Source organism: Chiloscyllium plagiosum, unplaced genomic scaffold, assembly GCF_037043375.1.
Source record: "Chiloscyllium plagiosum isolate Xiang-an unplaced genomic scaffold, Cpla_swu_hap1 HiC_scaffold_32, whole genome shotgun sequence".
NCBI lineage: Eukaryota > Metazoa > Chordata > Chondrichthyes > Orectolobiformes > Hemiscylliidae > Chiloscyllium > Chiloscyllium plagiosum.
Genome location: NW_028270170.1, coordinates 22,658,035 through 22,673,414, shown reverse-complemented (window position 1 = coordinate 22,673,414; position 15,380 = coordinate 22,658,035). Strand labels below are relative to the sequence as shown.

Genomic DNA, 15,380 nt, shown 5'->3' with positions numbered 1-15,380 from the left:
TTCTGTCTCAGGAGCAAGGGGACTGCGCGGTCTGGGAGGGAGTGGGAACCTGTCTCCAGGAGCCGGGTTTCCAGCCGGAACTGTTTAGTGGACGGGCCGGGCCGGGAAGTAATGGCGCTGGAGGTTCGCAGGCGGCTCTTTAAAATCCTCATGCGCTTCGGCGCCATCATCCTGACCCGCTTCCCGTTCTGGAACTGCTTCAGCATGTTGATGCTGTTCGCGGAGCGGGCCGACCAGCGCAGGTGAGTGTGAGTAGGAGGGGGGCGAGGGGCCTGAGGACAAAGCCGCGGGAGCCCCTGAGGCTAAAATAAACAGCGGCTTGTCCATCACCCAGTCCCGTTTCATTAAGACTCTTCACCGGGAGGTCACACTTGTTTTAAAGCGCGCTAGAAGAGGTGTACCTGTGGTCCAAGTCCCATCGGAGGCTGGCCCTCCGGGTGCAGTGCTGCACTGTCGCAGATGCCGTTTGACTGAGGGCCCCATCCGCTGGAAAGCATTTCGTGGCACTATTTTGTCCGTCAACATCCCCAAAGCGCTATCTGGTCGTTATCACTTCGTTGGATATTTATAAAGTTTGTGTGCATTATTTGCCCTGTTTCCTGCTTTACAACAGTGTCTATACCTCCCAAGTACTTCATTGCCTCTAAAACACTTTCAGACAGCCAGTGGAGTAGCACGGCGCCATATAAATGGACGTTTTATTTCGCTTTGAAGAAATAAACCACTGGAGGCAAAAGCGTAATATTATGGATGCTGAAAATTGCTCAGCAGCAGGACTAAAGTAACGCCTAAGCTTGATGGCCCTTTGTCAGAAATTGCTTGGGGAGCATGGCATTCTCTGTTTCAAACAACACCAAGGAACAGGAAGTTTCTGCAAAAGTTGAGATTGTTTGTTTGTTTGTTTGTTTGTTTGTTTGTTCAACAACCTCCATTCAACCTAAAAGATTTTTCAAAAAAATTGCCATCAGTTTGCTTCAAAATATTTTACTATCATGGCAACTGGAAGCTATGAAGATCTGTGTTCATATATAATGTTGCTTGCTGTTAAATTGTTTTGGATAACACAGCTGTGAAAGGCCTGGCAATGTTTGTGTCAAGGGGCTTGATAAATGCAGGATCTTGCTGAAGAAAATTAATACTCATTTGAAAGTATGTGTATGTTAACTAAAATGACCAGAATGTTGTTGCTAGTTTACAATGAATTAGTTAACTTGAGTGGAGAGATAGAAAGGGTGAAAATGTCCTTTGTGGGGGGGAAAGATTAACTGAGGTTCCTGCTTTTCTTTTGTCTTTTATTGGTTTTTGCTAGAAGGTTTCTTTATGCTAATGCTTTCTGACAATAGATACCATTTATTATCTACTAACACCCTATTATAGTAGTCTTGTGTGAAGAATTATTACTTGTGTAAGGAATTATTACTTTTGTGATTGGACCTGTCAGTATTTATGGAATTGTAGCTCCTCATGACTCAGACCAATTGTGAAAGAAATCGAAATTATGAAAGAAGTCAAAATTATGAAAGTCTGCAAAATAGATATTCTAGTTATGAAAAATTGAGATTTATTGGGAAGCTACCATATTTCTTAATGGGCAATGGATAAGGTTAGCAAGCTGAAAGATATTAATTTAATATTGTTCTTGACATTTTGCAATATAATTTTCTAAACATTGGCCGCAGCTTAAATTATTGAATGTAAAATGCCTCTTCATTTTTGTTTAGGTCAACTATTCGTAGCTTGTGCAGCAGCTGCACAAGAATAGCAAATTCCATTGGGGGAGAGCTTGTCTCAATCCTCAGAAGAACAAGACTGAGATAATACTTTCTCATTACACTGAGTTAGAAATAGATTGCTTACAACTGGCTTCCAGGAGCACAGAAATTTTGATATCATCTACTTAATATGGAGAAGCTGGCTGCTAGGTTCTGACATTAAGATTATTTTGCCTCATTCCTGGCCATCATCTGAGATTGGTTTGCATTGCACTTTCAAGGTTAATAAATGAGGTTTATTATTCCTTTGCTACCTAAGGTCTCCAAGAGTTGTAGTTTTTAACAAGTATACTTAGTACTAGTTTGATATTTGCCAGAATAAATTTCAATCTATAAATGTGTTTTTCCAAGGATGTTCAAGTAATTGATTTTTAAAAAAATTCCTGCAAAGGATTTCAAGAATTACGTTGTAATCAACTAATCTGTGTATACGTTTACTGGTTTTCCACTGAAAGTGATAGCCTTGTGCCATCTCTTTAGGAAGCCGGATATTCCAGTGCCATACCTCTATTTTGATATGGGTGCCGCAGTGATTTGTGCCAGTTTCATGTCTTTTGGAGTGAAGAGGAGGTGGTTTGCTTTGGGGGCTGCCCTCCAATTGGCTGTTAGTACATATGCGTCATACATTGGAGAACAAGTCCATTATGGGGACTGGCTGAAGGTAAGAGAAACAAAATAGTTGATGTTCTGTGGGATCTAGTTAAATGTAAAATCCTGCTCCAAGTACAGTCAGTTCTGATATAACATGTTAGTTCTGATCCTTTGCAATCCCGTGTTATAAGAAAATTGCATAATAGCAGCGCCACTTAAACTAATGGTCTGGGAACACATTATACCACATATTGATAAGAAACGCTGACATTCTACAAATAATGGTCTATATTCTTCAACCGCATTCTAGCCAATTCGAGTTGAAGAAACTCGCGTTATAGCAGAACCAACTGTACGTTTTGGCTTTTGCACGACTTTATAGTGGCTGGTCCTTAGCAGTTTTTACATTCTAATTTAATCCTGACACATATCTTAATGTGTGAATAATGATCTGTAGTTTATAGCTGTAAAGTTTCATTTTGCTCCTTAACTCTTTATTCGCAAGATGATTCAAGGCTGTAATTTGTGGGACTGTTCAGACTAGGGGCTACTTACATTAACTTAGCACAACACTAGGATTGTATCCTTATTGTGACCCTTGCCCAAGGTGGTTTTGGTGTTCACAGACCTGGGTAACAGGAATATATTATATGCCAAAGTGTGCATTTGCTGCTATATCATTATTGTACAGAGCAGTGCAATTCTGAACTCGGTGATAATCTATCCACTCAAAGTGATACACTTTTGTGAAACAATTTGTTTGAATCAGAATGCGGTTTACATTGAAATTATTTTAATTTCAAATTTTATGCGTGAGCAAGGAGCGGATTCTGTTTTGGTGCATATAAGGCAAATAGACAAGGTCTTTGCCCTGGGGTGGGGGTGTCCAGAACCAGAGGGACAAGGTTTAGGGTGAGAGGGGAAAAATTTGAAAGTGACCTAAGGGGAAATTTTTTTTTCAAGCAAGGGGTGGTGTGTATGGAATGAGCTGCCAGAGGTAGTGGTGGAAACTGGTATAATTAAAACATTTAAAAGGCATCTGGATGGATATATGAATAGGAAGGGTTTAGAGGGATATGGGCCAAGTGCTCGCAAATGGGACTAGATTAAGTTAGGATATCTGGTCAGCATGGATGAATTGGACTGAAGAGTCTGTTTCTGTGCTATATATCTCTATGACTCTATTAATGGCGTTTATTTGTGTTTTAAAAGATCTTGAAGTTGATTTTTTGTTCTTGTCAATAGGCTTGTGATTTTATGATACTTGTACAAATGTTTCTGTATTTTATTCTCCTTTTCCTTTCATAACCACCCGACTCTTGCATCTTGAACTATAGTGGAGAGTTAGTGACTGTGGGATCTCTATACTCCTCAAGGGATTCACTTGATCTTAACTGTCTATACCTGACATATACCCCCTTTTTATTTCTTGACCAGAGCCTCAATATGTTTAGTCATCCACTGTTCTCTTTCTTATTCCAGCCTTGCCCTTCATTCTAACAGGAACATACTGTCTCTGAACTTTGTTATCTCACCTTTGTAAACATTCCACCTTACAGTCATCTCTTTACCTGTGAGCAACCTACTCTGATCAACTTTTAAAAGTTCCTGTCTAATACCCTGCTTAGAACTTAAACTTTTTATACTCGGACTATCCTTTTCCATAACTATTTTAAAACTAATGGAATTATGGTCACTTGTCCCAAAGTGCTCTGCCACTAACACCTCAGTCACTTGCGCTGTCTTATTTCCCAAGAGAAGGTAGAGTTTTCCTCCCTCACCAGTAGGTATATCTACATATTGATAAAGAAAGATCGTTTTCATGAACACTAATTCTTCCCCATCAAGCCTTTAATACTATGGCAGGATCCAGACTATGTTTGGAAAGTTAAAATCACCCACTATTACAGCCCTGTTATTCTGACCGATATCTGAGACATCCCTATTTATTTACTCTTCAGTTTCCGAGTGACTGTCCGAGAGCCTATCCCCTCAAGGTGATCATTCCCTTATTTCTCAGTTCCACCCACGTAGCTTCACCGGATGATCTCTCAGGAATATCCCCTCTCAGTGGAGACTGTTATGTTTTCCCTAATCAGAAATGCCAATTCCCCCTTCACTCTTGCCTCCCTTTCTGTCCTTCCTATAGCATCTATACCCTGGACGGTTGAGGTGCCAGTCCTGTCACTCCCTCAACCATAGTTCTGAAATAGCTGTGATATCCCAGTTCCATGTTCCCATCTATCCCCTGAGTTCATCTGCCTTACTTGTCACGCCTCTTGTATTGAAATAAATAAATACATTTTAATTCTTCTAGTTTTTGCCTTGTTCTCTGCTGTATTCTTGCCTTTCTTAACTATTTAACCTGCTCCCATTAACTTACCTCAAAATTCTCTCTCTTTCACTACTGCTTAGAATTCTGCCCCCAACCATTCTAGTGTAAGGCTACCTGAGTAACAATAGCAAGCATTAACAGGTGATATCCCAAACATTCAAGAGTTTCGGGAGCAGAGCTGAATATGGTGGCCATCACCAAGGAGAAGGTGCTAGTAAGACTGAACATCCTGAAGGTGGATGGATCACCTGGACCAGATGGATTACACCCCAGAGTTCTAAAGAAGATAGCTGAAAAGATAGTGGAGACATTAGTAATTCCTGAAAGATCACTACTAGAGTCAGGAAAGGTCCCAGAAGACGAGAAAATCGTTAACGTGACACATGTGTTTAAAAAGGGAGTAAGGGAAAAGGCAGAAAATTACAGGCTGATTTGCCTAACCTCGGTTGTGGGTAAGATTTGAGTCCATTGTGAAGGATGAGACTTCTGAATACTTGTAAGTGTTTGATAAACTAGGGCAAAGTCAGCATGGTTTCATCTAGGGTGGGGGGGTGGGGGACGGGTGTCGTGCCAGACAAATCTGCCAGTAGAATTCTTTTTAGGAAGTAACGAGCAGGTTAGACCAAGTAGGGCCATGGATGTTATCCACGTGGACTGCAGTAATGCCTTTGACAAGGTGTGGCACAGGAGGCTCCTGAATAAGATAAGGACCCATGGTGTTAGAGGCAAGGTACTAGCATGGATAGAAGCGTGGCAATCTGGCAGAAAGCAGAGAGTGGGGATAAAGGGTCTTTCTCAACTGCTGCAACCGCTCCAAGATGTCCTTGACCCTGGCCCCAAGGAGACAACGCACCATCCTGAAGTTTTGCACACAGTTACAGAATCATCTGCCTATGCCCCTGATTGGAGAGTCCCCTATCACAATTGCGCATTTGAGTCTTCCTAAGTCACCTGACTGTACCTGTAGTCTGACCACTTCTCTGAAGCTACTATCCATCACACTCTGTGCCTCCTGTATGCTCCTCAGTGACTCTAACTGGCTCTGCAGCCAGTCCAAATGGTCTGATTTGACGAGCATCCAAACCCATACGTCGTCTCTGGGGCAGTCGACTGTTCCCTGATTTCTCTCCTATGACAGCATACCACTCCAGTGACTGCCATCTTTGTCCTTTCAACAGTTTGCAAATGTAAACTTGCCTCAAATCCCAGCATTTGCATGTTCTTGCTACTCGTGCTTGGTGCTGGGAGAACTTAATGCCTATCTTTGAAGTTATAAGGCCTGCAAGAAACAGGTCTAAATACAATCTTTTAAAGTCTCTTCTTCCCTTATCCACAGTTTTAGATTTTTAAATCCATCACTTAACTCGTGGAATTTAAAACTTGCTGATCAGGATCGTAAAAGAAAAAGCCTCCTCCTGAGATCCACTGTCAGACAGCAATTCTTGGCATTCGCTCAGACCCCCCGGCTCTAATCTCTGCCTCCTGACTTCGGCCTTTGAAGAGATGACAGTTCCAGGATCCGTCCTGCCCCATCGTGATACTACCCCTTCCACAGCTAAAGACATTCCTTCTCAGAAACATTTTTGAGGTCTCTCAGGGCAGCTCCCTCCTAACAATATAACACTGTTTTCCAACAGCTGGATCTGCCTACTGATAATACAGGATTTATCAAGGAACTGGTATTGGGATATCTTGAGCATAATCATTCTTAAGCAATCGTATATTACAGGCAATGTTAGTTTTTGACAGCTCTCCCAATTTTGGAAGAGACCCCAGGTATTAGTAAAGAGGACTTTACAGGGTCCACAGAGCTGTGTTTGCCACTAATGCTCTTGGCACTGAGTTGGTGACAGTTTGTCCTCCTGGATTTGTTCCTTTTATACTATTTGTGAGCCCATTTGGCTTTTTGAACCTGTTCTGACGTTCAGTACGATCACCATTGATTTGCCAGTATTTCAAGTTTTACATTCCAAATACCTCAATAACTCACTCCTGATGTCCTTGTCCAGCAAGAATCTAGCGATGTCCATCTTAAAGATACTCAATAATCCTGCCTTCACTGCCTTCTGAGGCAGAGAGTTCCTAAGTCACAAGATACTCTGAGAAAAGAAATCCTCCTCATCTTTGACCTAAAATGGCAGCCCTTAATTTTAAAACAAGGTCCCCTAGTTCTGGATTCACCTACAAGAGGAAGCATAATTTTTGTGTCCACCTTGTCAAGACCATTGAGGATATTCAATCAAGTTGCCCATCATTCTTTTCAGCTACAGTGAAAACAATCTCAGTCTGTCCACCTTTTCCCATGAGTGAACTTGCTTACTTGAGAATTTGTAGCATTTCTTTATACCTAAAATTAACTAAAATGGCCATTTCAGGGGGCTAGTCAGAGTCAACCACATCTTGATGGGTCTGGAGTCACATGTAGACCTTACCAGATAAGGCCAACAGATTTCCTTCCTTGAAGGGTGTTCGTGAACCAGATGGGTTTTTAATTGGTAATTATCATTCTAAGCTGTACTGCAACAGTTGGACACAGGGTGCAGCTAATTCTGGAGCACACATTTCCAGCACTGGCTGGAATGTTGATCAGCCACAGCTTTACAGTATCCAGTGTCATTAGCCTTTTCTTTTATGTAATGTAGAGTAAGTTGAGTCAATTGAAATTGACTGTGATGCTGAAGGCTTTGGGAAAGGCCTAGATGGATCATCTACTCGACATCTGGCTGAAGATGAATGCACATTTTTGCACCATGTGCTGGCTTTCCTTTCTGTACTCTTATTTAAATCGGTGTTTATCTCCCAGGTTTTCTGATGATCATCACTAGTTACATGCCTGCCATTAGACTAGCTTTTAATTAAGTTTTTTAAAATTAGGAATTCATCTGCCATGGGGGGATTCAAAGTCACATCCTCAACATTATTCTGCAGCTCTGGATTTACCAGCCCAATGACATGACAACTACTCTGCTGTCTCTCACACACTACTCAAATAAGCAATGAAATATGGTTCAGTGTATGTTCCTGAGTCTAAATTGATTGTGTTTTCTAGCAAACTAACTGGCAGGTGGAATTTTCAGCTCCCAATTTATGAAATTATCACAGAGGTGTGAATTAAATCAGGAAATGAGACTTTCTTGACACTGACTCAGTTGCCTCGTTCCAGTGTATTTTGATAGAGGTTCTTTCGATGCAAATGGTTTTGTTTATTCTCTCTTGGTCTCTTTTTGACTTGTTTCACCCTGTGGCCAGGTAATCACAGCAGTCATTTTAGGTCAGTATTTGTCCTTTTTGTTTTTTTTTTAAAACAATTCTAGCTCCTGAAAGTGCTTAAATATAACATTCAGATGATGGCAGTTAAAATTGTTAGTTCATGTCTACTATTGTCATACAATAACCATTTGGGTTAGTGAAGGAGAGAAGAGGCTTATGGCAAGGCTGAAGTGCATTGCAAGATAGACATAAACTTGTTCAATTGCCATGTACATTATATACATTCTGTTAATCTTCTGATGAAACAGGTAAAATCAAGTATAGATTTCAGCAGCCAATAGTGATAACCCAATCACCACACTTGTGTGTGCAAAAGTGGAGGGTTCAGAGGCTGCTTACCAGCAATGAAGTATTTCAGGATAATTGGACTTCGTAACCAAATAATAATTGAAGTTTACTTTTTATATAATAGTGCAAAGATAACACCTTGACTTTATTTGCATCATCTGAATTTGACAAAAATTGTTGCTGTAACTATTCTGTTTCTGTCATCCAATAAACCAGGCATGTTTCACTCTAAAGTAAGATGTTAGTGGGAGGGTGAATTTCAGCTACATTTGCTTATACAAGTTGCCACATTTAAAAAAATTATTTTGGAAGAATATGTTTGAATGGCAGCTGATTTGCATCATCTGGATAGTGATCAAATTTTGATTTGAAAATATATTTTTGAGCTTGTGCAGCATTTTACTATTTGATCACACAAATGATGACAAAGTAAAACGATTTATGGATCAGTTAAGTAGTAAAACTATATAAAATAAGCATTTTGAATGTTGCAGGTGAGAATGTATTCCAGAACTATAGCCGTTATTGGAGGATTTTTGATTTTAGCAAGTGGTGCTGGTGAAGTTTACAGGCAGAAGCCACGTACCAGGTCGTTGCAGTCTACTGGACAGGTGTTTCTTGGCATCAACCTTATTTGTGTGGTGAGTAATCATCCTGACACAACCTTTAAAGGTTAATTATAAAGTTAAACATGTTTCTGTATGCATTCTCAAACTGTAATGAAATTTCATTAGTAACTAGTTTCTGTGTATTTCAGTATTGTATCTTATGCTGTTGGTTAGGATCCATTGACCACCAGAGTTGCACAGTAGGAGGTTACGTCTTTGAACTTGGCATGTCCATTTCGGAGTGAGAACCCTTTTTTTTTGAGTACAAATTTGGAGCCAGTGCTAATTGTTTATAATGTTGTTCTGTACAATTTTTTTCTTAATCCCAAAAAGCTTATCAGTAGTGCAGCCTGGCATTTGTGGTGGTTACTGGGACTAAGTTATCAATTTCTATGACAATGTTTTAAGTTACAACCATTGCACATCTTGAGTATTAGGTGGCAAGTTTAAGTTTGTGCCGTTTCCACAATGCCTTTTAAAAGTTGTGGGATTCTAATTGTTTGGTATTTAATCTACAGGCCTACTCCCTGCAGCACAGTAAGGAGGACCGTCTGGCCTATCTGAACCACATCATAGGAGGTGAAATTACACTCCAGTTGTTGTTTGTACTATATGCTGTACTGGCCTTGTCTTTCCTCTCTGGCTATTGTGTACGGACTGCAGCCCAGATACTGTCTGTTCTTATGCCTCTTGTAATTCTCTTTATCGATGGCAATGTGGGCTATTGGCATCATTCCCGCCGGATTGAATTCTGGAATCAAATGAAGCTTCTTGGGCAGAATGTGGGCATTTTTGGTGCTGCTATAATTTTGGCAACAGATTGTTAATACTTTTAAACGTGGGGTTCTTTAATGCATGGCACAACTGAAGCAACTGCCTTGTACTGCTATTTATTTGACTTTTTTAAATGTATAGGTTCTTAAATATATTTTCACAATAGATCATTTTCTTGGACAGTTCTGTAGAAAACAAAACTTGTGTATGAACAATTGTTTGGATGCTAGTGAATCTCTGAGGGCCGACTTGGTGGATGTTTGCTTCTATGGCAGTGCTCACTCTCTAGGACCATATGCAGAGAAATCGAGAGCTGCTTTTGGCAGGTCAGCTTTCATGCCAGGATTATATGTTTGGAAACGTAGCCCACTGTCTGTTTTATTAATCTCCTCCTTTTTTCACTTAATTCCAATTTGAATAAATTATTAGATCTATGTGCTGCATCATGAATGATATAAAAGACCCAGAATTTGTTAAAGTGTGATGTTCTATGAGTGATGAAATTTGTTGTGTATTCATTTATTCTCCTAGCAAAATAATTTTGAAAGGTTTCTCTCAGCACCAGTAAATTGACTTCTTTCCAGCTTTAAAATTCCCAACAATTTTTCCTATTTCTTTCCCATCATGTCTCAGTTATTCATGCTGGCAAGCTACACTGGAAATGTGCAACTGAGGTGCCAGATGATCTAGCTGGCAACTTCAAGAGACTACTTTTGTGTAAGGTCAGTGGGTTTCCTACAGAGCCAGCAGGACATTTTGAGATCATTGTTCTTTTGTATGACAAGTTTTATTTTCCACCACAATGCCACTGGTATCCCCAGCTGCACAGTTTAACAAGGCATCCATCAGGTTCTTCAGATCTGAAGTAGCTTAAGTAGAATTGAAACTCTATCTGATCCAGAAGGATTTCTCTTTTAAAATGGCCCATTTTAGTTTTGTAGCTGTGTGGGCAGATCAATGGTGAAGCTACCAGAAAATCAGCTGATCAGCTTTGCAGTGCAGGTCCATACTCCTCTTCACAGCAATATCAATTTTGGTTTTTCGATGTGGCGCATGGCTAATGTTCCATTTTTTTTTTGCCGTTGCTAATCTTTTAGTTAATTTGTATGACTTTTCACTCTCATCTCAGATTTGAGTCCTTTAGGTTTTACAGCATCTGTTTCCTTTGACAAATAATAAAACAGTTCCCTGTGAAGGAAGATCAGTTTATATTTTAAAAATATAAAACTGCATATCCTAATCTAAAAAGTCTCTTAAGAGGCTGCAACCATGAAATCCATTGTCTCCACTTTTTTTTTCAGTGAAGCAGTAATGGGAAAAGCTTTGATAAGATCGAAAAGTATTCCTCCCGAAGTATGACAAATCATTGGGAACATTCATTAGTTTTCAGACTAACTGTAAGCTCTCTTTATTTTCCCTTTAGCATCCCTAGTTTCCCACCAAGCAAATCATTGTAGAGATTGTATAGCTCTTCAAAAACATTTAGTGGCCAAACAGATTCAAATTAGAATTAAAACAGTAGTGCCTTAGTGAGAAAGGAGAGGATATTTTGTGTTCAGCTATATTACCATTAGGAATTTCACAATTATGAAAATGAGTTGCAGTAGTGCTATGGATTTTATGTCATAGTTTGTTCCTGTTAATCTTTGAGTTTTTTTTTGTTAGTTAAAATTCTTTTTTCCATTGCAGTTATATTTAGCATTATTTTTTTTTCTTTCTTTCTTCCTACTTGCAGATAAGTAGTAATGGAATTTATTATTTAACAAATGAAATTTAACACAAAAACAGCTGAAGGCCTTCTGTCCATTGTTCCATTTTAGTTTTTCATCTTTATAATCTGTTTGCAGTTGAGGAGGAGATCAAGCTATTCAAGTCCTTTTTCTTTGTTAGCTGTGCAAGAATAGTGGGATTGTTCAAAGGCAAAAACCAAAAGCAAGATGTTTCACAAGAAAAAATGTTGAAGTGACTTAGAGTGCTTGTGCAATGTTATGGTACTTATCACACCTGTCAGTGGTAGCAACTGGGTAATTTGCTTGGAAAGTAGGGACTATATTGTACGTATTAAGACTACTAAGGCTTGTAGCTCATGTTTCTAAAATGTATGAAGTTTTAATATTTCAAGATTTAAAATCTTGGTGCTTTTTGAAATTTAGGTATATAAAACATAATTTATCCTTCTCTAGATTATTATGACATGTTTCCATGACTAGCATGTTTATATTAAGGGAGGGATATGAATCTGGAAGAAAAGGATGCAGTTCACTTCCTGCTATCTGTTTTGTTTGATCTGAATTGTATAAGACTACACTTCTGTTTAATGCAGCAGGGGCCAGTGCTTTAAATGCAATGATATTGTATATTTAAAGGGTTTAGACTAATACCTGATCAGAATTCATCTAGAAACTATTAATAATGAATTACTATGCTACTCCTGTTTGAAATGTTTTGATCTGAAAATGTGTTGCTGGAAAAGCGCAGCAAGTCAGGCAGCATCCAAGTGCTGCATCAGGAGCCATTCCTGAAGAAGGGCTCATGCCCGAAACGTTGATTCTCCTGCTCCTTGGATGCAGCCTGACCTGCTGCACTTTTCCAGCAACACATTTTCAGCTCTGATCTCCAGCATCTGCAGTCCTCACTTTCTCCCTGAAATTTTTTGAACTATATTTTACAATGTAAGTGAGTCTTGCAAATGGTAGGTTGTGGGAAAGAAATACCATCTGTACTTGCTGCATTGGACTGCAGTATGCTTTTTCTCTGCTATTATAAAAGTCAAAAGATGAAATGAAATCACAAGCAGTACATGTCAATCACACAGTATCCAGAGTAACATGGTACTAATTTGTTAACTAACTTGGATCTTGATGGCTGAGGTAGAAAATGGAGCACCTTATTAAATGGTAGTATTTTGGATTAAGACAAAGTGTCAAAGCAAGAAATTGAGAGGCTTAATTTCATGAGTATCCATTGTGTATTTGACTTGAGTACCTTATGCTAACTTTGAATGCAAAAAGTGCAAAATATTTAACTTTCTTTCAGCACTAATTTTTAAACTCTTGTGAATAATTAAATGGCCCCTGGGTAACTGTTGAAGTGAAACTATCCGAAGTGAACTTGAACGTTTCTGTTTAAAGCTCTTTAAATATTCACTGACCAATCACAAGCATATGTCATAATAGTTTTTGAGAAATGATTGATTTTCAACTTAATATTATTCAGGAAGACCCAGATTGTCAACCAACTGTCACATGAATTAAATAGAATAAATATTATTAAACCTGGGCCTTAAATTGTTTAAATGCAGCTTTCTTCCTTTAAATTGAAATTGAGTCACTTTATGTAGTGATTGAATATCAATTCAAATTCATAGTTTACAGTGTAGTGCAGCATTCTTCCAAAAATGGGAGTACAGTTGTAGATTTGGGAGTTTTTTAACATTTAATTCTGTGCTATTTGACACGCACACATTCTCTCTCTTACTTGTGTAATTTATATATATTTACGCTCTTTTTAAACAAAGTTGGTTTGAAATAGAAAATGTTAATGACTGGTATCACTAATGTCTTAATTTAGGTAAATGGCTATTGGACCACCCTTCAGTATGAAATCATTTTATTAAATTGAAAGGATATTAGTTGAAATATGTTCTTCTCGTTCACATTTCCTTTGTGAAGATCAGACATTTTGCACATGTTTTAAGATGTGTTTCTTTGATTAATAATGCTCCACATATGAGTACACAGAAGTAAAGTAACAGGGTAGAATGCATGCCTCAAACAGGCAGAAAAGCTTAATTTTTAATTGAAAGCAATTCTGAGTAGAGAATACCTCCTGCAGGAAGTACTCATCCTAGGATTTTCCGTTATGAAATTAATAACTATTCTAATATAGTAATGTATCAATCTTTTTTTCAATGCTTTGATTTTTGTGGCAGTCAATTAAGTAAGTATGCTTCCAAGACCAAACAGTTTAAAGCTTTAAAAAGTAAATTAGAATGTCATGAATCTTCTTCTGTTTTCACCTTGTCAAATGCAATAAGATGCATTCCACTCATTGCAAATATTCCACTTCACATATGAAGCTTTAGTATGTACTGAAATGGGAAATTTCAAGCCAATTTAAAATGTTTCACTATTACTGCGTGTTTTAGCTGTCCTGTTCCAATTTTAAATCATTGTATTTAGCTGCATCTGTTCCATTTGTAGGTGTTCCTCAGGAAGATTGTCTTTATTAAATTGTAATGTGCCTTCCATATCTGGATGCGTGTCCATAGTTATACAGAAATCCTATTAGATGGACAATTTAGAGTATATTTCTCTCTCCACACTTCTCAAAATATATGAATAGTTAAAATGTATCTTTCCATTCATTCTGTCCACTTTTTTAACATTCAGTACTGTTAGGAGTGAAGGGTTGTGCCAGTGCTCTTCTGGCAATGTGTGGTGACCCATGTTGAGGTAATTTCCAGTTCCCACCATCTTCCCACCTGAACAGCTAATACTATAAACTCAAGAGGGTTAGTGTGGGGTTGGGCGCAATACAAATGCAACACATTTTTAGCTTGTTGATTTCATGAAAGATAGATTCACAACTTTTAGTTATAGAACTGACTTTTTAAAATTACGGTGTTCCACTGACCAGTTAAAGAATCCATTTTGGTTTGATTTTACAAACTGGGTGATTTTAAGCAAATTATGTTGTGTATAAGGCAAACCCAGAAGTTTAAATCTTATGTAAATTTTGTCCATAATAGTTGTGAAAAACCATATTTGTCAAAAATAATGACTAAAGACAGTAAGGCTTGTTTTTTTATTAAAATTCATTGATTATAAATGGGTGCATGTTCCTTTTTGAATCTAATTTATGATTAACATTTGCTAATTTAAACTGGAGCCAGTAAATGTAAAGTCTTTTTGTGTACACTGTTTGCACAACCTGGATAAGCATCATTGTTAATGTCATAGTATTTTGTAGTTACGTCAAAAATGTACTTCTGTGCATGCCCAATCCCCAATTCATTGCCAAGGGACTTCACTAATAATTTTTGACTGTACATACAGTAAAGGAATCCTATGGTAAATAAGCTTTCATAATCTGTTATTATATGAAAAAAAACTATTTACATTTTCACCACAGCATCTAATGCTTCATGTAAAACCAATCAATATTCCCCATTTGTTAACTTATCACAAACATAACATTTCATCTTATGCAAATATTAAAGTTCAGTTTTGCACTGGCGTAAATGACTTGTGCAGACCCAAAATTAAAGAAACTGTAATTTGAGGAACTGTAAAGTCTTCTGTTGAATTAGATTAGATTACTTAGTGTGGAAACAGGCCCTTCGGCCCAACAAGTCCACACCGCCCCGCCGAAGCGCAACCCACCCATTCCCCTACATTTACCCCTTACCTAACACTACGGGCAATTTAGCATGGCCAATTCACATGACCTGCACATCTTTGGACTGTGGGAGGAAACCGGAGCACCCGGAGGAAACCCACGCAGACACGGGGAGAATGTACAAACTCCACACAGTCAGTCGCCTGAGGCGGGAATTGAACCCGGGTCTCTAGTGCTGTGAGGCTGTAGTGCTAACCACTGTGCCACCCACGGTGTTGACTAGATTATTGATCAGTGCGGTCAAATAAAACAAAAGTAGGATCAAATTAGTTTGCTCAAGCACACTGACCTGATAATCTCTAAGAAGTTACTTTCAATATTTAAGCTCGTTAATTTTAAAGT

General features: G+C 38.5%; 2 protein-coding genes across 3 annotated transcripts in view; one reads left to right on the top strand and one right to left on the bottom strand.

Annotated features, from left to right (window-relative positions):
* Positions 1 to 15,380, top strand: part of tmem101 (transmembrane protein 101) — a 43,472-nt gene continuing 28,092 nt past the window's right edge. Inside the window, exons 1-4 of one of the 2 annotated variants that reach the window (XM_043675092.2) lie at positions 1 to 242; positions 2,253 to 2,433; positions 8,751 to 8,897; positions 9,383 to 9,443. In XM_043675092.2, the coding sequence (XP_043531027.1) occupies positions 112 to 242; positions 2,253 to 2,433; positions 8,751 to 8,897; positions 9,383 to 9,443 (520 nt within the window). In that variant the 5' untranslated portion in view covers positions 1 to 111. Of the gene's footprint in view, positions 243 to 2,252; positions 2,434 to 8,750; positions 8,898 to 9,382; positions 10,133 to 15,380 lie in introns of those variants that run through there. The other variant, XM_043675089.2, reaches the window with a different exon arrangement.
* Positions 10,595 to 15,380, bottom strand: part of nags (N-acetylglutamate synthase) — a 56,444-nt gene continuing 51,658 nt past the window's right edge. The window contains exon 8 of the mRNA XM_043675085.2: positions 10,595 to 10,826. Coding sequence (XP_043531020.1) covers positions 10,736 to 10,826 — 91 coding nt within the window. The 3' untranslated portion in view covers positions 10,595 to 10,735. The remainder of the gene's footprint in view (positions 10,827 to 15,380) is intronic.